Here is a 26,137-nt window from a genome sequence, read left to right on the forward strand (position 1 = left end):
CCATATTGTGGTTATTATTGCCAATATGCCAATTTAGGAACCGAATGGACTTTTACATCCTTACCGTCCATTGGACTTTAATTTCTCTTGATATGTTCTGTTTGCATGATGCGTTGGTCTATGGAATTACACTTTGTGAGATATTGTTTGTTGAATTGTGTTTGAAATGGAAGTTACATAGTTAAAAACAGCCTGTTAAGTTGTGTGTGTTGTTACCAGGAATTCAACAGGTGCAGCAGCTGTCTATTTAAACCTGGCTATTTAGACCCCTGCCCTTTTTATAAATAAAATACTTTTAAAAATCAATTATGTGCTTAGTAAAAGGTTTTTCATCACTCTAAAATGACGGTGCAGCTTTATAAGAGTGGCTGGGGCAACCCAGCCAGATGGGTGGGGTATAAATATTACTATTATTATTATTATGCAACTGATGGCAATGCAGTACTTTCTCAACATACAGTGAGGGGGGGGAAGTATTTGATCCCCATTTGCCCTCTGATGAAGAAATGACCAGTCCATAATTTTAATGGTAGGTTTATTGTTGCTGTGAGAGACAGAATAACAACAGGAAAAACCCCAGAAACCCAGAAGACAAAAGCCAGAGATTGATGTGCATTATAATGAGTGAAATAAGTATTTGATCCCTTTGCAAAAGATGGCTTAGTACTTGGTGGCAAAAACCCTTGTTGGCAATTAGAGAGGTCAGACGTTTCTTGTAGGTGGCCACCAGGTTTGCACACATCTCAGGAGGTATTTTGTCCCACTCCTCTTTGCAGATCCTCTCCAAGTCAGTAAGATTTAGAGGCCGATGTGTAACTACTCGAACCTTCAGCTCCCTCCACAGATTTTCTATGGGATTAAGGTCTGGAGACTGGCTAGGCCACTCCAGGACCTTAATGTACTTCTTCTTGAGCCACCCCTTTGTTGCCTTGGCTGTGTGCTTTGGGTCATTGTCATGCTGGATTACCCAGCCTTGACCCATTTTCAATGCCCTGGCTGAGGGAAGGAGGTGCTCACCCAAGGTTTATGGTTCTGTCCATCGTCCCTTCAATGCGGTGAAGGTGTCCTGTCCCTTTAGCAGAAAAACACCCCCAAAGCATAATATGTCCCCCTCCATGTTTGATGGCGGGGATGGTGTTCTTGGGGTCGTAGGCAGCCTTCCTCCTCCTCCAAACACGGCGAGTTGAGTTGATGCCAAAGAGCTCAATTTTGGTCTCATCTGACCACAACTCGTTCACCCAGTTCTCCTCTGGGTCTTTCAGATGTGCATTGGCAAACTGCAGACGGGCCTGTACATGTGCTGTCTTGAGCAAGGGGACCTTGCAGGCTCTGCAAGATCTCAGTTCTTCACAGCGTAGTGTGTTACCAACTGTTTTGACTATGGTCCCAGCTGCCCTGAGATCATTGACAAGTTCCCTCGTATAGTTCTGGGTTGCTTCATGATCATTGCAACTCCACATGATGCAATCTGGCATGGAGCCCCAGACCGAAGGAGGTTGACAGTTATTTTGTGTTTCTTCCGTTTGCGAATTATTGCACCAACTGTGCCCTGGAGTAGGTGGCTTCCAGACACACAGCAGTTCACGGATTGGGAAAGCATTTTGCGATCTGACCCACCCACTTCCCACAGGGAAAGCAGCTTCCACAGCAAGTACGACAAGCCCTATTTTTCGACATAGTCTTGGGCTCCACCTTGCACCACAGATAATTAGCAGGCGTCTTTATTATCTGCAGCACAGTTAATGGCTGCTCAACATGGAAGAACCTAACTGAAAAACACTGGAAGGCCATGGGAGAATAATATCTGGGATGTAGCAACGTCTGAGCGTCTCACCAGACACAAGAGGACAAAAAGAACAAAAAGAAACATGGACCACTTTAACTAGGACGGAGCGATACCTGGTTTTCAACGTTGTGATATACCAGCAGCTAAATATCGTGATGTACTGATAGATCGCAATGTCTGAAATTGTCCAGCCCTACTCCGTACTGCTCCTCCCTATATGAGCCAGAGTGGCATGTGGTATGACAGTCATACCAGTTTCAGACAATTAATTGCAATATTCCCCAGAGCTACCTTTAACTTTGTTAATGGCCAAAATCAAGACCTTGTTATACCAACCACTCCATCTTTTTAGTGGAGAGGTTATGTTAAGTAATAGGTTTGAACACTGAATGTGTAAGCTTATGGCTAAAGTCAACGGATAGAACAAACAGCACTGAATGTACTACTGGGTAAATATTTAATAGTTCTTGTATCTGTATTTGTTTAAAATCCAAGAGCTACTTGTTTAAAAAGAAGAAAGGGAGTGGGAAAGTATTAACGTTAAAGTGAAAAAGACCAGCAGGGCCTTATTTGAACTTGCAGCTTTCAACCTTTTTAGACCCAGGACCCAGCATTAACCTTGCATGTGCATTTGGGGTCCCAGATCTTATTTATAAAAAACATATTTGTATGGTGGTAGCGCTTCAGCTCTGACCCACTTTAGATCAGGCAGTGACCTAGCAGCTGAAATCAAATGATTTTAACCACAATTGCTAAGCAGCACTCAAAACCCTGGGAAACAAGGGTTTCTGGTTACGACTCTGTGCGGAGTTGTCTGTGTGCTAGCTGAACTATTCAGCTGAACATATAGTTTTCAACCAATGTGCCATGGCACCCTGGGGTGCCTTGAATGATGGTCAGGGGTGCCGTGGGCAACACTGGCCTCTGTCCCTCTTTCCTTCCCTCCCTGCTCTGATGCCCTCTTTTGTCTCTGCTTCCGAAAGGCATGCACAGCTGTTTGTTGCAGCAGCCCTGGCTACAAGCTCCGCAGGCGAATGGTGCCTCTGGGGCTGGCCAGGGGGTGCTGGTTGCCAGGAACCTTGGAGTAAGCAAGCAAATGGGCAAGGAAGCCTAGCCAGCCAGTCTGCCAGTCTGTTGGGAATGGATGGACAACTGGGAAGCCAGGCAGGCACCTTTCTTGTGCTTGCTGTGTGCAAGGCCTGCCTGGGAGCCGAGTGCCCAGCGATGAATGCCCAGGTGAGCTTTTCCTCTGTGCAGGCCCAGCAGCGCCCGCTGCTGCCACCCAAGATAAGGTGCTGGCCTTAATTTCACCTTTGGCCAGGCTCTGTTGGGCCACTTAGCCTGGGGGCATCCTCTTCCCAGGCCCCTGTGGGACAATATGAGGAGGCACTTTTCTTTGGGGCAGCGTGGGGCAGCTCAGAGACCGGGGGGGGGGTGGCAGACTCCCAAGGAGATGGAAGAGGAGAGGAGGCTGAGGGAATACTCCACAAGGGAAGTTGTTTGAGAAAGGGTGAGAGGCTGCCAGCTCTGCAGGCAAGGGGTGACATAACTGGGCTCGTGATCCCCACAGGGGTGCCTCGGAAAGAATGTACAGCGATAGCTCGGGTTAAGAATTTAATTCGTTCTGGAGCTCCGTTCTTAACCTGAAACTGTTCTTAACTTGAAGCAACACTTTAGCTAATGGGGCCTCACGCCGCTGCCGCACGATTTCTGTTCCCATCCTGAAGCAAAGTTCTTAACCCGAGGTACTATTTCTGGGTTAGCAGAGTCTGTAACCTGAAACGTCTGTAACCTGAAGCATCTGTAACCCGAGGTACCACTGTAGTTCGTCAAAAAAGTTGAAAACCTCCGGTATAGTGAATGGGAGCAAGGATACCACATGCCATTTTGTTTTCTCCCCGCCCCACTATGCATAGGAAGAGGTCCACTCTTAAAAGTGTCAAGAGAGTCAGAATGGAAATTTAAAGTGATCCATTGCGCTACATTCCATCATATAAATGCTGCATTCCAAATCAGGAAGAGGAACCAGAACAGAAATAGAAAATGCCATCAAGGTGACAACAGGCCCAGCCTTTTCCCACACATCCAAGATGACTGCTTTTAACCTGGTAGAATTTTTACTCTCCGCCAACTCGGTCATGCAGCATAGGGCAACGTTTTGCAGTAGCCACAGGTATGCTGCTAACATACAGTGGCAGCTTCTTCTTGTGGTTGTTTGCTTCAACTGTTTAGATTAACATCCTCCTACATCTAGGAGTAGCAATCGGGAATTACATACCCCAGTTTCTGTTAACGCAATCTATGTGAAGGAGCCTCCCAGGTTGGCTCAACACCAATTTCTGTTTTTCCAGCAGCAACATTTGAAGTCTTGATGAATTTTCGACTGAGCCCTAGAGTAGTTACAAAGGCTGAGCAGCAAACTAAGGAGTCCCCAGTTCAAATCTAAACTCGGCCGTGAACTCAGCAAGTAGCCTTTGGCAAACTACTCTATTGGCTTCCAACCCCACTACATAGTACTGCCTACCTTATGGGGCTCATGGAAGGATTATGGAGTTACAGTGTGCAGACATCATGCTAAACCACGGTTTAGCATTATGAGGGTGTACCTAGTCAAACTCTGGGCTCATCCATTCTGCCATTTTTCGGCCCAGCTGCAAGACTGGAAGGTTCCATTCAAGGTTAGCAGCAGTTTAGCATGTCATCCAAAACCTAAAATTTGTTAATTATGGCTGGTGAAAATATGCCAGCTTCATAACCCTCAAGAGGTCCAGAGAGTGGCAACATGAGAACGGGGCCTTCTCTGCAGTGGCTCCCCATCTGTGGAATGCTCTCCCCAGGGATGTTTGCCTGGAGCCTTCATTATACACCTTTAAGCGCCAGGCAAAAATGTTCCTTTTTAACCAGGCCTTTGGTTGATCCGATTTATGTCCTATGCCCTTTTAAAATAGGGCCTATTGAGTTGTTGTTTTTATTTTTATTAGGTATTTTGTGGTTTTATATCTTGATCTTATTATGTGAACCACTCAGACTCCTGGGTATAGGGTGGTATATAAATTCAATTAATAATAATAATAATAATAATCCCAAATATTTATTACTGTATTTTGCCGAAGGCCATGTATTCTACAAAAAACCAAATTTCTCAAAAACATGATAAAAATAATCACACCCAACCTTCCACATTTCAACAGTACAGTGGTACCTCAGGTTATGTACTTAATTCGTTCCGGAGGTCCGTTCTTAACCTGAAACTGTTCTTAACCTGAAGCACCACTTTAGCTAATGGGGCCTCCCACTGCTGCCATGCTGCTGGAGCACGATTTCTGTTCTCATCCTGAAGCAAAGTTCTTAACCCGAGGTACTATTTCTGGGTTAGCGGAGTATGTAACCTGAAGCGTATGTAACCCAAGGTACCATTGCATGGATGAACACTGCAAAAGAAGTGAAATGCAACTACCATTTAAAATTCAACTCCATCTTTTAATCCAAGTTTATGAACCATAGATACTGTTCTGAATTGTGCTTGACAATTGTCAACCATATTGAATTGAGTCAATTCCTTCCCCCCCCCTTTTTTTTGACAGAACTGCAACTAGGTCAAATATCCTACGGGTCTGGCTTTTCAGCACAGAGACCAATAAATCTCTTAAACTATGGTTTGAAATGGGCTCGTTTCCACTAACTATTGTCATAATGAACAGTTTTGCCTGAGCTTGGACGACACCGAAAGCTGTAGCTATTCCAGAGTGGAAGCCAAAGTTTCCCAACTCCTCACAGTGGCGCAGGAAGAAAACAGGCAAGGCGAATATGAGTCCAGGAACAGCAAAGTTCATTCTCATAATGCTAACTCCTGTCAACATGGCATTTGCATGTGGCTGCAAAGGCTTACCTTGGTGCCCACAGAATCCCAATCCCACTCCTGAAATTAGGCTTGGAAGAAGCCCTTTTTAAAAGCTGATATGTTGTCCAGAAGAGTTCATCTAGTTTGCATGTACAACAGGCCCACAACTAAACTATAACTTAATGTCACATCTAAGCATAGTGCCAGGTGTTTAAAAGTAGAATTTCCATGATTCAAGAGGAAATTCAGCAAGTGGAATCTTTTAAGAGGAAATAGAATCAGAGTTGGAAGAGACCTCTAGTTCAACCCTCAGCAGTGCAGGAATCTCAACTATCGCAGCCATGACAGATGGCCATCCAACCTCTGCTTGAAAACGTCCAAGGAAGGAGAGTCCACAACCTCCCGAGGGAGACCATTCCACTCTCAAACAGCTCTTGCTGTCAGAAGGTTTTTCCTGATGTTTAGTCAGAATTTCCTTTCTTATGGCTTGGTTTCACTCCTACTCTCCAGAGCAGGAGACCACAAGCTGCTCCATCTTTCAGGTGACAGCCCTTAGATATTTGAAGATGGGTATCATAGCTCCTCTTGGGAGAAAAGCAATGACAAACCTAGACAGCATCTTAAAAAGCAGAGACATCACCTTGCCAACAAAGGTCCGTATAGTTAAAGCTATGGGTCTTCCCAGTAGTGATGTATGGAAGTGAGAGCTGGACCATAAAGAAGTCCAGTCGCTGAAGAATGGATGCTTTTGAGTTATGGTGCTGGAGGAGACTCTTGAGAGTCCCGTGGACTGCAAGAAGATCAAACCTATCCATTCTGAAGAAAATCAGTCCTGAGTGCTCACTGGAAGGATAGATCCTGAAGCTGAGGCTCCAGTACTTTGGCCACCTCGTGAGAAGAGAAGACTCCCTGGAAAAGACCCTGATGTTGGGAAAGATAGAGGGCACAAGGAGAAGGGGACGACAGAGGACGAGGTGGTTGGATACTGTTCTCAAAGCTACCAGCATGAGTTTGACCAAACTGCGGGAGGCAGTGGAAGACAGGAGTGCCTGGCGTGCTCTGGTCCATGGGGTCTTGAAGAGTCGGACACGACTAAGCGACAACAAAATCATAGCTCCTCTCAGTCTCCTCTCTTCCAGGCTAAATAAGCTCCTTCAACCGTTCCTCTTATACAGGCATAGGCAAACTCGGCCCTCCAGATGTTTTGGGACTACGACTCCCATCATCCCTAGCTAACAGGACCAGTGGTCAGGGATGATGGGAGTTGTAGTCCCAAAACATCTGGAGGGCCGAGTTTGCTTATGCCTGCTCTTATAGCTTAGTTTCCAGACCCTTGATCGTCTTGGTTGCCCTCCTCTGCACACATTCCAGCTTGTCAACATCCTTCTTAAGTTGTGGCATGAACCAAGAGCCAGCTGCGGCATATAAAAAGCTTTAGAAAAAAAAAATGTTTAGTTAGCATAATCAAATGGAAGAACTTTGAGGTGCTTGCATTTTGCACACAACAGAATTATTCCATGTGTCATTTTGTTTTGCTGAGGGAACCACTGTGTGTGTGCGTAAGCGCACACATAAAGTCCCTGTTTTTGCACTTATGTGGGTGTTAAAAGGTATTAGCTTTGGTCATAGCACAGATGAGGTCAAGAATGGGTATCCATGTGAGAAGCAGTACAATATGTGTTGAGTTGACCTGTTGCCAGCACTGTAATTCCAGGATTTAATTCCAACCCATTCTTAGGGTTTTATAGAAGACTTTAGTAACTTGGGTTGGATTTAGAATAAAGAGAGAAGTCAGAAGAACTCCCGTCGTGCCTCAAAAGGCTAAATCTGTTTAATGCTGGAGCAGCACGTTCCCCACCCCCAATAAACAGCTGACCAAGCATACATTTAACAGAGTGCTCTGTTGTACCAGTGCTTTATTCCCATTGTTTTTTTTTTAAACACAAATGCATTTTTAAAACACAAATGCATTTAATCACTGGGTAACCCCCGTGACCTCCTTATATATTAGCTCGAGAGCTGTTCAGATGGAGAGTTCAGAGGAAACGACATGGTTGTTTGACATTTCTCTAGCAACTGGCATTCAAGTCACATTCCAGAATTAATTCCTTCTGTCGCCATCTGGCACAAGTGGCCGTTATCCCTGCTGTTAAACAAACCACACCTCCCCAATTCATTATCAAATCAATTCTGGCAATGCAAATTTAGCACCCAGACGATGTGCTCAGGTTCGGTGTGGTAGAAATAACCCTCCCTAACTCACTTGAAGCCATTGTGATTAGAATTTTACATTCCCAATGCACATACCCCCCCAAATGTTATTGATGTATGGTTGCTATTAGAGAAGGGATAGTGTTTGTTTGTGAATATTTTAATGGGGACAATATCTGTTAATTTTGAAACCCCATCTAGCAAAATAACTGGAACCAAACACACTAGACGAAAATGGTCATGGATGTTTGCTCATATTTCTGTTGTCTTCCGTTACACCTTTCGAACAGGTACATCTCATGTTCTACAAAACTCAGAAGCACACTGGACATCTTATCTCTTTACCATATTACAAGCACAACAGTGCCACCTACTGGTTTTAAAAGGTAAAGGTACCCCTGCCCGTATGGGCCAGTCTTGACAGACTCTAGGGTTGTGCACTCATCTCACTCTAGAGGCCGGGAGCCAGCGCTGTCCGCAGACACCTCCGGGTCACGTGGCCAGCGTGATGAAGCTACTCTGGCGAGCCAGAGCCGCACACGGAAACACCATTTACCTTCCCGCTAGTAAACGGTCCCTATTTATCTACTTGCACCCGGGGGTGCTTTCGAACTGCTAGGTTGGCAGGCGCTGGGACCGAGCAACGGGAGCTCACCCCGCCGCGGGGATTCGAACCGCCGACGATACGATCGGCAAGCCCTAGGTGCTGAGGTTTAACCCACAGCGCCACTGGTTTTAAGCTAGGTACTAAAATCTTCTCAGCAGTCTTCTTTCGCCTTCCTGACCGTCTCATGGCAAAGAAAAGTCTGGATTAGAAACTTCCAACAATAAAAATGACCAGAGCCTTTATTGAATAAAAATGTTTCATACTTAGCAAGATTGGTAAGAAAGCAGAATATTTTACAACTCTAAAATATAGTTAGAGCTAATCTCAGTGAATACATTACAAAAAGATTAAAAACTATTTAGGTAAAACCCTTTTAACCTCATCTCAAAATACTATGATTTATAAAATACCATGCAGTCAAGTCGAAAAGCACTAAAAGCACAATGCTAGGAATCAGTCCCAAGAAATTCCCACTGTTTCATCTATTTTGTCATCGCGGAGATTTTTGCGTGCAGCATCTTTCATGTGGACTCTTACACCTGGCAGTTTGGGTACACGTAGAATTGCTTAAAACGTACAGAGTTTTCAGAAAAAAGGAGAAGCAAAGTTTCAAGTAGAAAACATTATTCGGAAAGACAAACATGGAATGGAAAGTAGCAATCCCCTGCAGACAGAAGCTTTGCCCTCTACAAAATCCTTCCCTTAGCATTGCTCCAGTAGATTAAAATGCTGTGCTTCTAAGCCCAGATATGAGACAGATCCTCTTTTCACTGGCCAGCCAGCTGATTCGAGATTCACCTGGACCCTAATGCACAACAAGTCATATACAAAAAGAGCCTAATGCAAAGACAGTTCTCTCCTGATGGCTGCCAAGTAAACACAGCTTCCCCCTAAAACCATGCTGCTGACTTTTATTTCAGATACTGTCATTATCTAGAAGAGACAGTGTTTTCACTATTCAAAAATGTATCTATTGTGCCTTTACACATACATTATTAAAGTGCAGTCATTGCCATTTAAACGGTTCCCCAAGTGCCCTTCGAAACTGGTCCCTAAGCACTGCAGTAACATAGTTAAGTGGTAATAGTCCTGTATCTCAGAAAGCCCCATTCTCCGCCAAGCTCGCCTTTGGGGAATATAGTGACATCCTGCAAAAAATGGCTGAAAACTACCAGAAGCAGAAGAGAATAAAGGTGGCATTTAAGCTGACCAGGTTACAGAGCAGAATTCAGAAATGTACAGGGTTGTGTTGTTGTTGTTGTTTTGCTCAATTGAGGCAGCTTTTCCCACAACGATTTTATGCATACTATCCGTTTCCCCAAATTTGGTTAAAATTCTCGCAGGTTCCCAACAAGCTTTCCTATAAAATTCGGATCTGAGCAAGTTTTTATGGTTCCCTTATGCATCAGCCTGCAGCACGGTATCTCTTTCACCAAGGGAAGCCACTCTAGGAAGAAAACAAAAAAACCCCAAATGCTAAACACACCAATTTTAAGGCCCAGCACCCCGCAGTTAAGTTCTTTAGTGAAAGAGTGTCCCATTTATTCCTCGTCTTCTTCCTCTTCGCCGTAGTATCTGTTCCGCTTGATCTGCTCTTCCACAGTCAATTCTTCCAGGTCTTCACCTTCAAAAAACCCAACGTCTTGGGATTTGCGATTTGGGCTAGCGGATAATTCTTTTACTGCGGTTGAATTCAAGACAGAATGCTTAGGGGGCGTATGGAATGGCGCTTCCTTCTCCAGTGAGGCTGGCTCTCCTGCCGCATTTTCTTCTTCTTCTTCCTCATCCGTGTCGCCACTCCTCTGCCCGTTTTCAACCAAGATCTCTTCGCCACTCGCTTCTTCTCCTTTCCCCCCATCCAGCTCTTTATCCCCCTCGCCCAGGTGTGGATCAGCCACGTTGCTCTTTCCCTCTGGCTTGCTTTCCACCGCCAATTCCGGTGCCGGCTCCTCCGTTTGTCTGACCGTGCTCCTTTCAGCCTTGGGAGGAGACGCGTTTTCAGTTCTATTGCTCTTTACGGATATGGTTCTAAATGAGGCAGCGACTGTAAACGGACGGCTCCTTTCTTTCAGCGACGAAGACCGTCGCAGCTTTTTAAGGTCTTGGTCCACGTCTTCCTGATGATCCGGCTTAGCGGTTTCATCTTCCGGGGGCCACTTGGGCTTCAGCACCTTGATGCCTTCTTCCAAAACACTTCCTTGGCTGCCTTGTTCGGGAGGCGGCGGCCAAGCAATCTTCAGCTTCTTGGTTTCCGCCGGCCTCTCTTCCTTCTCGAGCAAACCAGCGGCTTTTGCTTCCATGGTGGCTGCCAGAATCCCAACTTTTGCAATCGGGGCATCTTCCACGCCGGGACTTTGGGGGCCTTCCTCAGCGTTTCCAACACTGGCGGGTTTCTCCTGGGATTCTTCGCTCTCTGTTTTGCTTGCCCACAGCTCCTTGTGTGGCTTAAGTCCAAAGCCTTCGTCGTAGTTGCCTTTGGCCTTGAAGAGCTGGTTAAAATGTGGCTTGCAGTAAACGTTCCCATGCAGAGATGCATATGTTCCAATGCTGTACAAGGGGGGGAAGACAATTATTAGCACCTTCAGTATCTTGGCAAGAGAAGAAATAATAACCAAGTCAACCAAGATGTTTAAAAGGTTGGATTTGTAAAGAATTAAGTTTGTTGTTATTGTTTATCTGTTTATTGTTTTTCTTCTTTCATTTATTGATGATTTTTTCTTTCCCCCCCCCCCCATTTTTGTGTGTCACTCTGCTTTGTGGTTTTTGTTATTATTGTGGAAAATCTAATAAAAATTTATTTTTAAAAAAAGAGAGAGAAGAAATAATAACCATCTCAGAATGTACTAATTCAGCAGCTCTACAGGTACAAGTTGCTGGGAGCCACGGGTGCGAAGAGTGCTCTCGCACTCAGCTCCTGCTTTCAGACCTGCCACAGGCATCTGGTTGAACTGAAATATTGAACTGAAATACTTTATTGTCACTTGTACGACTTGTATATAGTGAGATTACACAAGCACCCCCCACTCAGCTCTCTTAGTCTCCACCCCCATCGTTCAGGCCGGATACTGAGATCCAGCGCCGAGGGCCTTCTGGCGGTTCCCTCATTGTGAGAAGTGAGGTTACAGGGAACCAGATAGAGGACCTTTTCGGCAGTGGCACCCACCCTTCAGATGTGAAGGAAATAAGCAGCTATCCTATCTTTAAAAGACATCTGAAGGCAGCCCTGTTGAGGGAAGTTTTTAATATTTAATGCTGTACTGTTTTTAACATTTGTTGGGGGCCGCCCAGAGTGGCTGGGGAAACTCAGCCAGATGGGCGGGGTATAAATAATAAATTATTATTATTATTATTATTATTATTATTATTCCCCTTGTTTACTGACGAACACCCACCAAACCCAAAAGTCAGTTGCCCTGTTGTTGTCTTTTCATTCAGCAGCCTAACAGCCCACGGATAGAAGCTGTTCTTTAGGAGCTGCTATAAGTGTGCTTTTGTCTCTGGTGTTGTTAAGTGTGCTTTTGTCCACCAGAGACCTCCTTCTTTGGAGGTCTTTAAGCAGAGGCTTGACAACCATATGTCAGGAGTGCTCTGATGGTGTTTCCTGCTTGGCAGGGGGTTGGACTCGATGGCCCTTGTGGTCTCTTCCAACTCTATGATTCTATGATAAGAACGGCAGATCAAGCGGATGGATTATGCAGAAATGGCTAAAATGACCGGAAGAATCAGAAATCAGGAAAATATATAACTGGTCTTAAAAGCCATTGTAAACAGTTAAAATTCTCAGTAGGATTGGAATAACACTTGCAGTTTAATGGTGGGTTTTGGACACAATGGAGAGGTAAAAGATTTGGATTATCATAAAAGATGCAGGAGGAAATGATTAACAATAGGACCCACAAAGGGGAGGAGGGAAGTCCAGGAGATTCTTTGGAATCTTGTTTTTATGTTGGATGTTGGAAATGTGATTGTAAATTTTTAATCTGAAAAATCAAGTAAATAACTTTTTTTTTAAAAAAAAAGTGTGCTTTTGTCAATAAAGAATTAACTATCAGCTCTTAACCTTCCTCGGCTGCGTGTGTGCAGGACACTCTCCCTGCTTTATTGTGTCGTATGCAAAAGTACCGTATTTTTCACTCTGTAAGACGCACCCGACCATAAGACGCACCTAGTTTTTGGAGGAGGAAAACAAGAAAAAAAATATTCTCTCCCTCTCAGCCCAGCGCCTCTCCTGCAAAGTGGGAGGAAGGGGCTCCAGTTTCTCCTCCCAGATCGCTAAAGGGGCGCTGCACAGCGTTCCCTCTCTGTGCAGTGCCCCTGTAGTGAAGCGGCAGGAGAAATGGAGCCCCTTCCATTTCTCCTCCCGCTTCACGGAAGGGGCGCTGAGCAGAGAGGGAAAGCTGCTCAGCGCCTCTCCAGCAAAGCAAAGCCAGAAGAGCAAGAGGGATCGGTGCACACCGATCCAGGAGAGCAAGAGGGATCGGTGCGCACCGATCCAGGAGAGCAAGAGGGATCGGTGCGCACCGATCCCTCTTGCTCTCCTGGCTTCAGCGAAAGCAATACAAAGCCTCCTGAGCGCAGTGGGAGCGTTCCCACTGTGCTCAGGAGGCTTCGGGCGACTCTTCCTGAAGCCAGGAGAGCTCTCCTGGCTTCAGCAAAAGCTGCGCAGTCTGCATTCGCTCCTCGCTCCATAAGACGCACACACATTTCCCCTTCCTTTTTAGGAGCGGAAAAGTGCATCTTATAGAGCGAAAAATACGGTACATCCTTGGGTTGTAGATTCCTTTGGCGCTCTTAAGAACCACCTGAAAACCATGCCCACCTTGCTTTTCTCAGCACCTAAACATTGTCCTTTCCTAACCCACACTAGAGAGTTAATCTTACAGTAGCCTTTTTTATATATAAAAAAGAAGTGGGCTCTCCCTGAAGGACTTACGTGAGTTTGCTGTTGCAGTAAGAACAGCGGAAACAGCTGATATGGTATACTTGCTGGTTGGCAAAGAGACGCTCCATTGGGTAGACAGTCTTCTTACACGCAACACAACTTTCCTTAGCCGGCAACTGGAACTTCTGGCGGAAGAAAAGTTGGCAAGTAGTACAGGGTTCAATGCAAGACTCCCAACAAGGCTGACGGTCAGTCCTAGCAGAGCCTCCTTCTGAAGCAGTGTTTCCCAAACTTGGGTCTCCAGCTGTTTTTGGACTACAACTCCCATCAACCCTAGCTAGCAAGATCAGTGGTCAAGGGCGATGGGAATTGTAGTCCAAAAACAGCTGAAGACCTAAGTTTGGGAAACTTTGCCAAGCTTGAGAAGAGCTGTTCTCAAGAAAATAAGGGGGACATGTGGCCTTCCATGTTGTTGCATTCCAACACTTCCATCAGCCCCAATAGGATGGCTCATGATTAGGAATGATGGGAGTTGTAGGGAAACATTGTTGTAGTATTGAGAGCCACGCATTTCCCCATCCCTATTCCAAAGCCAATACGCCAGGGGTTGCCAGCACACCACCCAGGCTAACCCAGATCTTGTGCTAATACTTCTGGAGCCAGCCCAAAATTAAAACACAAAAATATCGTCTTTTTCACTCCGTAAGGCGCACCTGACCTTAAGATGCACCTAGTTTTCAGAGGAGGAAAACGGGGGAAATCTTCTGAATCAAATGTTGTACTAAACTATTTAATAAGCTACTGGTATATCAGAGTGAGACTGAGAGGGACAGGAGCTGTATGTTTGTTTAGTGTGCATGCTCAAGGAGCCAGCGGATCAGCTGAGATATGGGGGGATTTGCATAATTTCCCCCTCGCCCTCATCCCCTGCCCTCCAGTCCCCAGCAGCCTTCCTATATTACCTCCTGATTTTCACTGCGCTCGTGGCTCAGAGCTCGAGGTTGGTGGTTTTGTTGTTGTTGCTGGTTGCTTAAATATTATCCTTCCGGATCCCACCCCTCCTGTGCCCTGCCGTCCCTCTGCAGCCTCATTGCTCCGTTTAGGGAGCGCGCGGACCTTTGCTAGCTGAGGCTGCTGCAGCTGTTGCTGGCTACGCACCACTTTTAAAAGCGCCTGCTGGCTTTGAATCGCCTGCCTCCTCCCGGCTCGCTGTAAAGCAAGCAAAGCTAGAGCCGCGCAAAACGGGACAGAAGCCCTGTAAGTGGCTCCCGCTTTGCTTGACTGACGGGAGCCATGGCTCCGGTCCAGTGCATGCGCTCCATAAGACGCACAGGCATTTCCCCTTTGTTTTTAGAAGGAAAAAAGTGCGTCTTATGGAGCGAAAAATACGGTAGGTTTAGGAAACATGGAACTGGCTGTCCAAACAACCCCTCCAATCTAAAGCACCCATAATTTGCACCCATCTTCATTCAGTCTCTCTATAGGAGTTGGTGAGGGTTAGGAGATGCAGGAGGGAAGGCAAAGGCAAAGTGGGCAGCGGCTCTCAAATCTAAAAGGAGAAAGATCTAGCAAGTTCACGCTGTATTCATCTACTGATGTGGCAGATCAGATTCAAAACTGAAAAGGCAAGGCATGCCAGCGTACTGAGCACCCTCACCTCTCCATGTGCTCAAAGTTGGCTGTTCCCCTGTCTAAACGGCCGCAAAACTCTTATACGGGCCACATCCACACCCTGCATTCAAAACACTCCTGCCACGTTCAACAGTACTGGCTCCACCCAAAGAATGCTGGGAACTGTAGTTTGTTAAAGGGGCCAAGAACTGTTGGAAGATTCCTCCAAGGGCTCCAACCTCTCGGTTCTTTGGGGGATGTCGTGACTGTTAAAGTGGCAGAAGAGTGTGTTAAATGTACGGCATATGGGTGGGACCACGTTTCTGTTCGTTTCTCGGATTTAGAAGGGGAGCCGCTTTTCTATTTATTTATTTATTTATTTATTTATTTATTTATTTATTTATTTATTTTTAAATGAAAAGCTGCCGAATGGCAATCGCAGGGAAGCCGATCCATTTGCATCTTTCTGCTTCAAGGCACTGTTCCCCCAGCCTGCCTTCTCCAGAGCTCACCCCCTGGGGAGGAAAAGTACGTTTGGATTGAATACAGGGAGGGTGCTAGATCTGCCTCCGCCCACAAAAACACAAAATGCGTACAATCTGAGAGACCGAAAGAGCAGAAGTAGCAGAGGAAATGGCTCTTAGCTTAGGTGGGCAGGCTGAAACAGCCCTGATTACATGTTTTACCTTCCAAACAGGAGCTAATATAGTTAAATGCCCCGCATTAATTTTTTTAAAAAAATCTACTTATGTTGAAAAAGCTTTGAAGCCTGGAACTTCAAGTGTTTTTTTTTAAAAGGTGGCAGCTGATGCAGGTAATCCCATATGAAACTTTCAAGCATGCATTCTGCCTGGCAAGTTGAATGTGTTACCCAGGCAAATACATTGGGGCAGCAGCTACAAACCTAACAGATTTATTGTGCTGCCATACGGACAATACCTCCTAGGCTACACCGCTGGTTTGATCAGCCCAGGGATGATTTTCCAAACTTGCAAAGGCATACCTGCTTTTCCTTTTAAAACAAAAGCACCACCTTCTGTTGCATTGATAATCAGTAAAATCTCAATATTAACAGGATAATTTAAGCAGCATGGAATATAGATCCCTCTAATGAAAGAAAGAATTCAGGCAATGTTGCTTGGCTGTCAAAAACTAGCTTTTCCCCCAATCGCATCTGGGAACCAGACATTAGCATTTGCTGCAGCAGCATAAATTCCCCGTCCAACTTACATGCAAAAACCATGAAGGAAGGTTTTGGGGTGTGTAGAGGCAAGTTTCTTTTTCCAAGCACGCTACGATTAGCAACTACAGTGGAAGGGTGTGAAGTCCGGTTAATAAAAAGAGGAGGAGAAGAGGCAAGAAAGCCGAGAGTCGAGCTCACATTAAAAAGGGAGGCAGGAGTAGAGATTAGGAACCAGGAGCAGGAAACAGAAGCTGGAAAAGACAAATGGCTATTTATAAACACATCTCTGGGCTGGAGTGAAAGCGTACTAAGATGTTCCCTGGGACAAAAACACTCTCATATTTACACTACGAGAAACATACTCAGCCAACAACTAAGTTGTAAAAGATCAAGGAGGAAAGGTCTCTTTTAAGCAATAAATAGTATAAAGATGATAAACATTCAGTTCTGAATAATCATGAACCAAGCATTGGAATTTTGTACACTTCATCTACAATATGGAAAGGGGAGCAGAAGGCCTTATGGATTGCTCGCAAGTTGTACAGTGAATTAACAGTTCCCTACTCAAAAAGCAAACACACCCTTTTGTCCGTCCCCCCCACACTGCCTGGCCCAGAATTCAATCAAGTGTAATTAAAATCTGCGGGAAATGTAGATCTGCACAAGATCAAGGTATTCTATCTATAGCATCATTTTACAGCTGCAAGGATTGGTAGCAATTTTGCAAAATGTGCGCACACGAAAGTATATAGACAATCCAAGTTTATTATCTCATCATGGCATTTGGGCTAAAATGCTGGAATATTGACTACAACCGTCTTAATTGCCCAAACATTTTTTTAAAACCCTAGTTACTAAAATGCACATATTTGAGTTTGATGAATTATTCATGTAAGGAAGTTTAAGAACAACTGAAATTTTATTAACCATCAATATTCAAAGAAAAGGTTTACTACCAAAGATGTTGGTTTATTTTGATTCACCCTGTTAGGAGTTGAGGCAGAGTTGGGAAAGTGAGCAAAACATCTGATTATTAATAACAAAAACTAGTGAGTATATAACACATAAATCTATAAAATTACAATGAAAGAAAAAATGTAAAGCTGCATATTGGCGCTGCTTTACACCAGCAATGATTAAGAAAATATCTGATTTCGGTACTACGGACTGTCAGAGATGTACAGCAAAATCAGTTACTTTCATGTGTATATGAATATGTTATTTTTCAGAATATGTTATTTTTTAGGGAATGCTATTATTTATTGGATTTACCTATCTGCTAAGGCACCCAAAGTAGTTTACAGTTTTAAATAATACCTTTATTGTCAATGTACAACCTGTGTACAATGAAATTAACCAAACCTCCCTCCCCCTAACACAAACACTCAATCTCATTGCAGTCTGTGTGCTTGTCGCACAACACACCAACCCCGAAAGTCAGTTGCACTATATTATTTTCCGTTCAGCAGCCTAACAGTCCATGGATAGAAACTGTTTCTTAGCCTATTGGTATGGCTGATTATACTTCTATATCTCCTGCCCGAGGGTAGAAGGTTAAAGAGGTGCTGGCCGGGGTGTGAATCATCCCTGATAATTTTTCTCGCTCTCCTAAGGCATGTCATCTAGCGGGCTCAGGGGACAGCCCATAATATCATGTGCTGTGTTCTTCACCACACTCTGTTCACAATCTGAACATTTTACCCAATAAATGCCTGGAAAGAACTAAGTCCTCTTTTCAAAGGTGGCTCTGTTAACTGGTATAAGATATGTAACTGATAAATATGATTTTGGCAGCCAGAAATCTTGCTGCTTATAACTCAGCATCTATAAAGACACCTTTGTGCAACTGGCTTTATAAAATGTGAGTAATGTTTATGGGAGGAAAAATTTGTTCATAGTGCAATAGGAAATCTAAATGCTACAGGCACCCTTTTATTACAAAATACAGACATAACAATGGTGCTGAATGTCATAATATGAGTTATTTTGTTCTCAATAAATTATTTCAATTGCACGACTGAGCTATTGGAATAATTATGGTTTTTCAAGACATTTGGCGGGGGATCTTTTATTTCTATTCTTACAAGTTTCTTTTCATTTTTTCAAAGTATATGCATATAACATACTTATTTTTGTATCTAATAAAAATATATTAAAGATCACATAAACTTGAAATACCGTACTTTTCCATGTATAAGACTAGGGTTTTTTTTAACTAAAAAATGTTTAAAAAGGAGGGTTAGTCTTATACCCGGGGGCAATTTCCACCCATTTTCTTAATTCTGAGTCCTCCAAAATAGGGGGCGGCTTATACATTGGGGTGTGTTATATACGGAAAAATACGGCATGTCATTATTTTCAGAAGAGTTTGGATTTGATATCCTGCTTTATCATTACCCTAAGGTGTCTCAAAGCGGCTAACAATCTCCTTTCCCTTCCTCCCCCACAACAAACACTCTGTGAGGTGAGTGGGGCTGAGAGACTTCAGAGAAGTGTGACTGGCCCAAGGTCACCCAGCAGCTGCATGCGGAGGAGCGGGGAATCGAACCCAGTTCACCAGATTACGAGTCCACTGCTCTTAACCACTGCACCACACTGGCTCTCATTTTTGTGGCTCCTATCAGCAGATCTTCAGCTTCTAAGTTTTGAAGGGCTCACAGAACCATTGCACAGAATGCTTTGTTTTCCTTCTCTGAAGTTCCTTGCATATTTCAAACTGAGGGTTGTATCCAGGGCTTCTCCCCCCCCCCCCCACGCAAGCCGGAACTCGCCGGAACTCAATTCCGGCACCTCTCAGGTGGGCACTATTGCCATTCTAAGAGAACAAGGGAGGCGTTCCTGGCGAGTTCCAGCTCCTCTTTTCCTAGAAAAATAGAACTGGTAATATCCAATGCTTCGCAAGCAGAGACCCACACGCTTTTCTCCTGTGTTGACCACTGCTACCAAAAAAAGCTATCCACTGTACCTACCTTCACGGCTTTTGGGGGAGAGGTGTCTGTCTGGCTAGATGCTCTAGAATCGGGACTTTGTTGTTTGGCATAGAGAGACCTCGGGGCTTCCGTTTCTTTCTGGAACTTGAACCCAGCTAGAAGAGGGGAAGATAATCTTATTAGTACCCGCCACTTAAAACTCAAAGGATTTTGTTTACATCCTGAATCGAGGACAGCACAACTAAATGCAGCGCAGGATGGGCAACTGATCTCACTTGGAACAAAGGGAAAACCAGATGCAAGCAATTCAAAGATAGTCTCAGCTACTTCAGATGCTGCCTTTTCTTCACAAATGGAAACCCCTTTGAGATAAATACTGGAGCATAATGGGCTTCAAACATTTTGGCCCAAAGAGAATTATTTTCTTAACACCTAAAAGGATGATGATACTTAGGTGAGGTGGGGCAGACTTAAATGTCTGCAGAGCTAAATAAGGGGGTCAGAGGTATAATCTAGGTCTGAAAACCTGCCCACTGTCTGGAATTTGTCATCCAAAAGTCCTGTGAGATCCATCAGCAACCATTCATAAGAACACACTTGGAACGAGTGTGGCTGGCTTGCATGTTTCTGTCATACAATGTGGCCAAAACTGATTTTCAGGAAAATAGGAAACTTCGTATGTGTTGTGGTTCTGCACAGTTAACACTCCAGAAGCGTTCTGATTCTGTCTGAGAACGTGAGCAAGGTAGCTTCATTTTTGTTAGAGGCAGAAAGCTGCGAACATGCAGCTAGATTCTGTAGGTTTTCTTTTCTGTTTGTTATGCTTCTAAATAAAGAGTGTTAGAATAGAAGCACTGGTGTCGAGCTGAGTTATTGAAGACACCACGTAGACACAGACAAGCCATTTTACGCTGCATGTGAACTCTGCTATTATCCGGCAACTGAGAAGAGTGGCAGCGCGCGAGTGGAAGCGTGTGGGCGCCACTGAAGGTTGTCGGAGTGACAATAAATTCAGATTTATCGCAGGGCCGTTGCAGCAGACTCAGTGGGTCAAAGGACTTACGACCCACAAACTTTAACAGTATGGAAGAGGGTGCAGAGAGAGAGACAGGCCTGAGGTGGGCATATGCAGAAGTACAGGCAGTGGAAGAAAAATATTAACAGCATTTTAAAAAAAGAAAAGAAAAAAAGAAATTGTCACTTCAACCAATTCTACAAAATTCTGTAAAAGAATTTGATTTCCTCTCTTAGCAGCAGAAATGGGAAACCACTGCATACCGGAAGAATACCTTGCCTCCTGCCTTCGGGGTGGCCAACTTGAATAAAATATTAGTGCGGGGAGGAAGCAAGCCCTGCCCTGGATAATCGATCACACGACGTGATGCACAGACACTATTTGAATGGCAGTGCTCATCAACCGTGGGGGGGGGCAGCCCCCTCAAATATTTTAGGAGGGGGGCAAAGACCCTTCAGCCCCTAGAAGTTGGCTCCTATGCCTGCCATAACATCCAGATTTAGAAATATCCAGGAGGCAAAAATGACTGATTTATTGGAGGGCTGCCACTGCCTCTGGAATCTATGGTTTCAGAAGACAAAGCAGCTATTTCATTTGGTTAATTTCATTGTACACAGGCTGTACATTGACAATAAAGCTAATAATAATAATAATAATAATAATAATAATAATAATAATCATCTACACCCAGACACCAAAAGCCAAGTGAAATATGAGTCGATTTCTTATTGCAGGGGAGGGATTAAAAACTTACGAGTGCCATCTTCGCAGAGACTGGAATTCAGACCATCTACTATGGAAATCTGTAGCAGGGGGGAACATATAAATGATCAGTTCTTCAGTACATGAATATCCTCACTTGTCTGCTCTCAACACACCATTATTGTTTAATATATTAAAGAGAAGAAATATTTAGACAAGGCACAACTGAAACAGGCCAATAAGATGTGTACAGCGCAAGGCAGACGGTGGTCAGATGCAAAGAACACAGAAACTTTGCCACATCCAACTCAGAGATCTGTGTCGCCCAAAAGCCCTTAGATTCTACATTTCAGTTGCCTTAACATAGGGTGGAAAGGGAAATGATTCATCTACTGAAGCTCCTAAATTGCAGAGACCATAGTTTCACCTGGCCCAAGTGCCTTCTCATTGCCATTTCATCTTGATACTATCACTGCTGAGGCAGAGCCAAATCCAGGTTGCTCAACAACAAATTCAGGACCATACCTGTCCCTCGGTGCCAACCTCAACAGCGTAACAGGTGTTTAAAGATGACAGCACCGATTTAAATGTCTCTGTTGCCTACTTAGGTATGAAGTCACTCTATCAGCTGAAAGAAACCACTGAGTCCACTGTACAACACTGTTTCTCAAACTGGGGTCGCCAGATGTTTTTGGACTACAACTCCCATGATCCCTAGCAACCAGGACCAGTGATAAGGGATGATGGAAATTGTAGTCCAAAAACAGCTAGAGGCCCATGTTTGGGAAACACTGCATTTCTTTACTATAGCATCTCAGAGAAAGCGTAACCGCTTGAAAGAACAAGCGGCCATATACCAATTTTTATTTTTTGAGCAAATTCTTGGCCCTTTGAAAATTAAAGATGTCTGGAGTTTTTGTTTCTCGCCGCTGTGGCGATGTGTTTTTCAAAGCCAGCTTTGTCCTATTTTCACCAACAAAACGTCTTTGAAGACCTAAAAAGTGGCTGGCCTCAAAACAGTCTAACAGCAGTTGTAGCCATTTCCGCCTTGGAAGACTACGCTACCGAGAGGGCAGGAGACATGTGAATTTATGAGCTACAAAGAGATCTTCCTTGGATAAGGTTGATGACTGCTGAGATTATCCAATCTACAGACCCAGAGATAAAAAATTGCCTCAACTATACTAAGGATTTGAGGTCAAGATAGATAATTGGAAATGACCTCAATCCATCAGAAGGCCCAATAGCATGCCTCTCCCAGTGGATTATCCACTGCAGACACAGCTGCTGCTGAGAGATGATTCTCAATGTACAAGGGCCTTCCCTATACACCTAAACCTGGAATTTGGGGTGCAGGTGGCGCTGTGGTCTAAACCACCAAGCCTCTTGGGCTTGCCGATCAGAAGGTCAGCGGTTCGAATCCCCATGACGGGTTGAGTTCCCGTTGCTCTGTCCCAGCTCTCCTGTCAACCTAGCAATTCGAAAGCACACCAGTGCAAGTAGATAAATAGGTACCGCTGCAGCGGGAAGGTAAACAGCGTTTCCGTGCGCTCTGGTTTCCGTCACAGTGTTCCATTGTACCAGAAGCGGTTTAGCCATGATGGCCACCTGTCCCAGAAAGCTGTCTGTGGACAAATGCCGGCTCCCTTGGCCTGAAAGCTAGATGAGTGCCACAACCCCATAGTCACTTTTGACTGGACTTAACTGTCCGGGCGTCCTTTACCATTACCTTCTTAAATCTGGGATCTTAGGCATATAGCCACTGGTTTGAATACTGGGCTACCTCAAAGCATCCCATGATGCTCTAATGAGAGAGAGAGAGAGAGAGAGAGAGAGAGAGAGAGAGAGAGAGAGCAAACTGATCACTTTTAACCTCTAGCTATGGTTGCCATGCTACCACAGCACTCCAAAACCCAGAGGTACAGGTATTGCTGTATCTTTACTACATAGCTACAAGCTACAGGAAATTGCCTCTCCAAGCTGTTAACACACAGACATTGTAGAGTCTGAAGGGACCATGACTGCCATCTGGACCAACCCCCTGCAATGCAGGAATTTTTTACCCAACGTGTGTCTTGATGCCGCAACCCCGAGATTCAGTGTCTCACGCTCTACCAATTGAACTATCTCCCAGGTAGGTGCAGGGCCAGTTGTATGAATAAAACCCTACATCGCAGCCCCCGCAATACTGCTAGAATCTCTTGATTCATATATACTATTATATTAGTTGATACTGCTTTGTATCCTGCCTATATGTGGACATTTTCCAAGCCACCATCCCCTCAGCAGCAGCTTCTGCTACAGACATTTGCTTTTCTTTGAATTCAGGGCAATTATAAGGAAGAAGGGGCTAGAGTCGTAACACAAGAGTGCCATTTCCCTCCTCTAGGATGTCTGCTCTATTAAATAAAATGCAGCTTAAGGCTGCTCACACTAAGGAACTAAATACACCATAATAAGCTTAACGGTGTAAATTAGCTAGATGCTACTAACAACTGGAAGCCCCATTCCGAGCAACACAACTGTTAAGAATTAGTTAGGAAGCACATAAGCTGGGATAAACACACTGTGCTCATTTGACTCGTTTTGGGAACAGATCACTAAGCATTCAACAGTGTTGGGGAGCTCCCGGCAGAAGGGTGATACTCCTGTGATACCAGGGGAACCCAAAAAGCACTTCTTTCTGCATGCAAACTAAAGGGTGTGTGTGCAAATAAGCACATGGGTTAGGCTTATGAAATGTTTCCACTCCGTTCCCATGTCCAGCTAGGACAGAAGGCCAACACGTTTTACATGGGTGTTTAAAAAGACAAGTGCCAACACATTCTCACCCCTCCCCCACCTCACTCCAGTCTATTCAGCGTTCTTGCATGTGCTCATCAGCCCATCAAGCAAGTGCTTAGTCACCATACGGTAGGGCTGCCATATGTCTGGATTTTCCAAGATGTTACCGGGATTTCAAAGGCGGAATTGACGTCGGAGGGGAATTTCTGAAAGCCAGCGCTTTGCCCTGGATCTTGGGCCAGCCAATCGAAAAATTGTGGGGGTTTTTTGGCATATTTTAAAAGAGAAAAACTCAACAGCCTTCCTTTGGGGTTTTCCTGGTGTCTGCTTTTTGAAATATGGCAACCCCACCATAGGGAGGAAATAATGCCTATAAACGTAAGAGTTATTCACTCTTTCAAATCCGCAGGAAGAGGCCTTTCATTCAGACCATCCATTTAGCTGCAGAAAAGGGAACAAAGACAGGAATTACTACGGAGTTCAATGTGTGTGTTTAAGTGAGCTCACCTTTTATTGGGGAAGAGGTTACCCAGCAGAGGATTTAAAAGAGTTGCCTGAGAGGATCTGCCCAGTGAGAATCAGGAAGCTGCCAATAGCTCTCCAAAAGTACACGCACACCATCCCAAATTACTAGCATTTGAAACGGACTTGTACATACTCCCCAAAACTGATCATCGAAGAAGCATAAGAACTGGCCCTCAAGATAATGTTTATTTTTGAGATGATAAAAGCAAGCAGGGGCAGAATTGTGGGACAGGGGAGAGATTTAATGCAGGGCTAGGGAGCTTCCTGCCAACCTAGCAGTTCGAAAGCACGTCAAAGTGCAAGTAGATAAACAGGTACCACTCCGGCGGGAAGGTAAACGGCGTTTCTGTGCACTGCTCTGGTTCGCCAGAAGCGGCTTAGTCATGCTGGCCACATGACCCAGAAGCTGTACACCGGCTCCCTCGGCCAGTAAAGCGAGATGAGCGCCGCAACCCTAGAGTCGGCCACGACTGAACCTAATGGTCAGGGGTCCCTTTACCTTTACTTCTCCCATTTTCTGCGGGAAGTTCCGCTTTGAAAAAGGAGTTTAAATACCACAACTGACTGAACAGAATAGGTACTGGTTCTGGGAATCCAAAGAACTTAAGGTGAGGGTGAAAACTGTACATAGTCAAGGGTTTGAACCTCAAGCTGCGATCCTGTGCACAGTTACAGCACAATCCTAACCATGACTACTCAGAAGTAAACCCTACTGAATTCCATGGTGCTTACCCCCAGCTGCATGGGGTTTAGGCAGCCTAAATGTACACAGGATTTCAATCATTGTGTTTTGCACACGTTGAATGACAGGAGTAAATGATGCTTTACGCCATTTCCAGTATCTGACTGCTCTAAAATCTCTAGTGTTTTGCATCTGTGCTTAGAATTTTCCAGCTGAGGATATCCACTTCTGATGAAACATCCACTTACAGAAGAGACAGAGAGTTTCCACTCCCAATTTAACAAAAGGTGGGTGGGAAGAGGAAGGAAAGACAGAGGTGTTGGTCTCAGTGACTTGCCCAAAGTTAGCAAAAGGAAACAGTCCGCCAGAAACATATCCTGCACAGAAAACCCCCTTGCAACAAGTGAATACTGTGCAAGATTTAGATACCCAGCCACCCTGAAAAGTACCCAAGGCAAAACATACAGATAGAAATGAGATTTTAACATTCTGGTATGGAAGAACGCTGTAGCTCACATTTTGTTTCTATGGAGCAGTAAATTTTTCAGTGACAAAGACAGGATGCTACTCAGTATTAACCTTTGGGTTATATCCAATACTATCTGTGTGCAAGCAGAACTGACTTCCACTCATGCAACAGGACTTCGCTTTCTTATCCTCGCTCCCACCCCTCAAAATTTGCTCCAGACGATTAAGGACCTATAAAGCCTTAAACGGCTCAGGACCACAATACCTCAAGGATCGCATCTTTCTATATGAACCTACCAGGACCCTGAGATCATCTTCTGAGGCCCTTCTTCATGTGCCCCCTCCTTCGAGAGGTGTGGTGGGTGGCAACACAAGAACGGACCTTTTCTGAAGTGGATCCCCATCTGTGGAATGCTCTCCCCAGAGACGTTCGCCTGGCACCTTCATTATGCACCTTTAGGTGCCAGACAAAAATACTCCTTTTTAACCAGGCCTTTGGTTGATCCGATGTACATCCTATGCCCTTTTAAAAAGTGTTTTTTTGGGGAGGCGGTATTTGGTTGCTGTTTTGATTTTATTCTGTGAACCGCCCTGAGACCCCAGGTATAGGGTGTTGTAGAAATTCAATAAATAATAATTACAATAAGGAACTCCTCCCAAGCAGATTGAGGGAGTGCAGGGGTAGGTGGCAGAGAGGAAAGTGAAGTCCTGTTGCACTTGTACAACGCTGGAATGTAGTTTTAGGTAGCCGGTGCTAAGGGAAGAAAAAAAGGATATGAACCCTAGCATGCTTTACAGATAGATTCAATGGCTTAGATTCAATGCTGTTTTCCATGATGTTACAGTCAGAACCTCAGCACAGCCTGCAATCAATTTACATCAGCAGATACAACTCGAGTTTCCAGATGTT

The 26,137-nt window shown here is 44.6% G+C and overlaps 1 protein-coding gene and 1 long non-coding RNA gene across 8 annotated transcripts in view; both read right to left on the reverse strand.

The window, feature by feature from the left end:
• The window catches only part of LOC309363078, a 142,956-nt gene that overhangs the window by 59,496 nt on the left and 57,323 nt on the right, over positions 1 to 26,137 (reverse strand). The gene's annotated exons all lie outside the window — the stretch shown is intronic.
• Positions 8,658 to 26,137, reverse strand: part of LIMA1 (LIM domain and actin binding 1) — a 71,660-nt gene continuing 54,180 nt past the window's right edge. For all 7 annotated transcript variants that reach the window (XM_081898551.1, XM_081898550.1, XM_081898549.1 and 4 more), the window contains 4 exons: positions 20,821 to 20,869; positions 19,091 to 19,206; positions 13,379 to 13,512; positions 8,658 to 10,992 (listed from right to left, as the gene is read on the reverse strand). In XM_081898551.1, coding sequence (XP_081754677.1) covers positions 9,987 to 10,992; positions 13,379 to 13,512; positions 19,091 to 19,206; positions 20,821 to 20,869 — 1,305 coding nt within the window. In that variant the 3' untranslated portion in view covers positions 8,658 to 9,986. The remainder of the gene's footprint in view (positions 10,993 to 13,378; positions 13,513 to 19,090; positions 19,207 to 20,820; positions 20,870 to 26,137) is intronic.

The sequence above is a fragment of the Podarcis melisellensis genome (genome assembly GCF_964234715.1).
Source record: "Podarcis melisellensis genome assembly, chromosome: 2".
NCBI lineage: Eukaryota > Metazoa > Chordata > Lepidosauria > Squamata > Lacertidae > Podarcis > Podarcis melisellensis.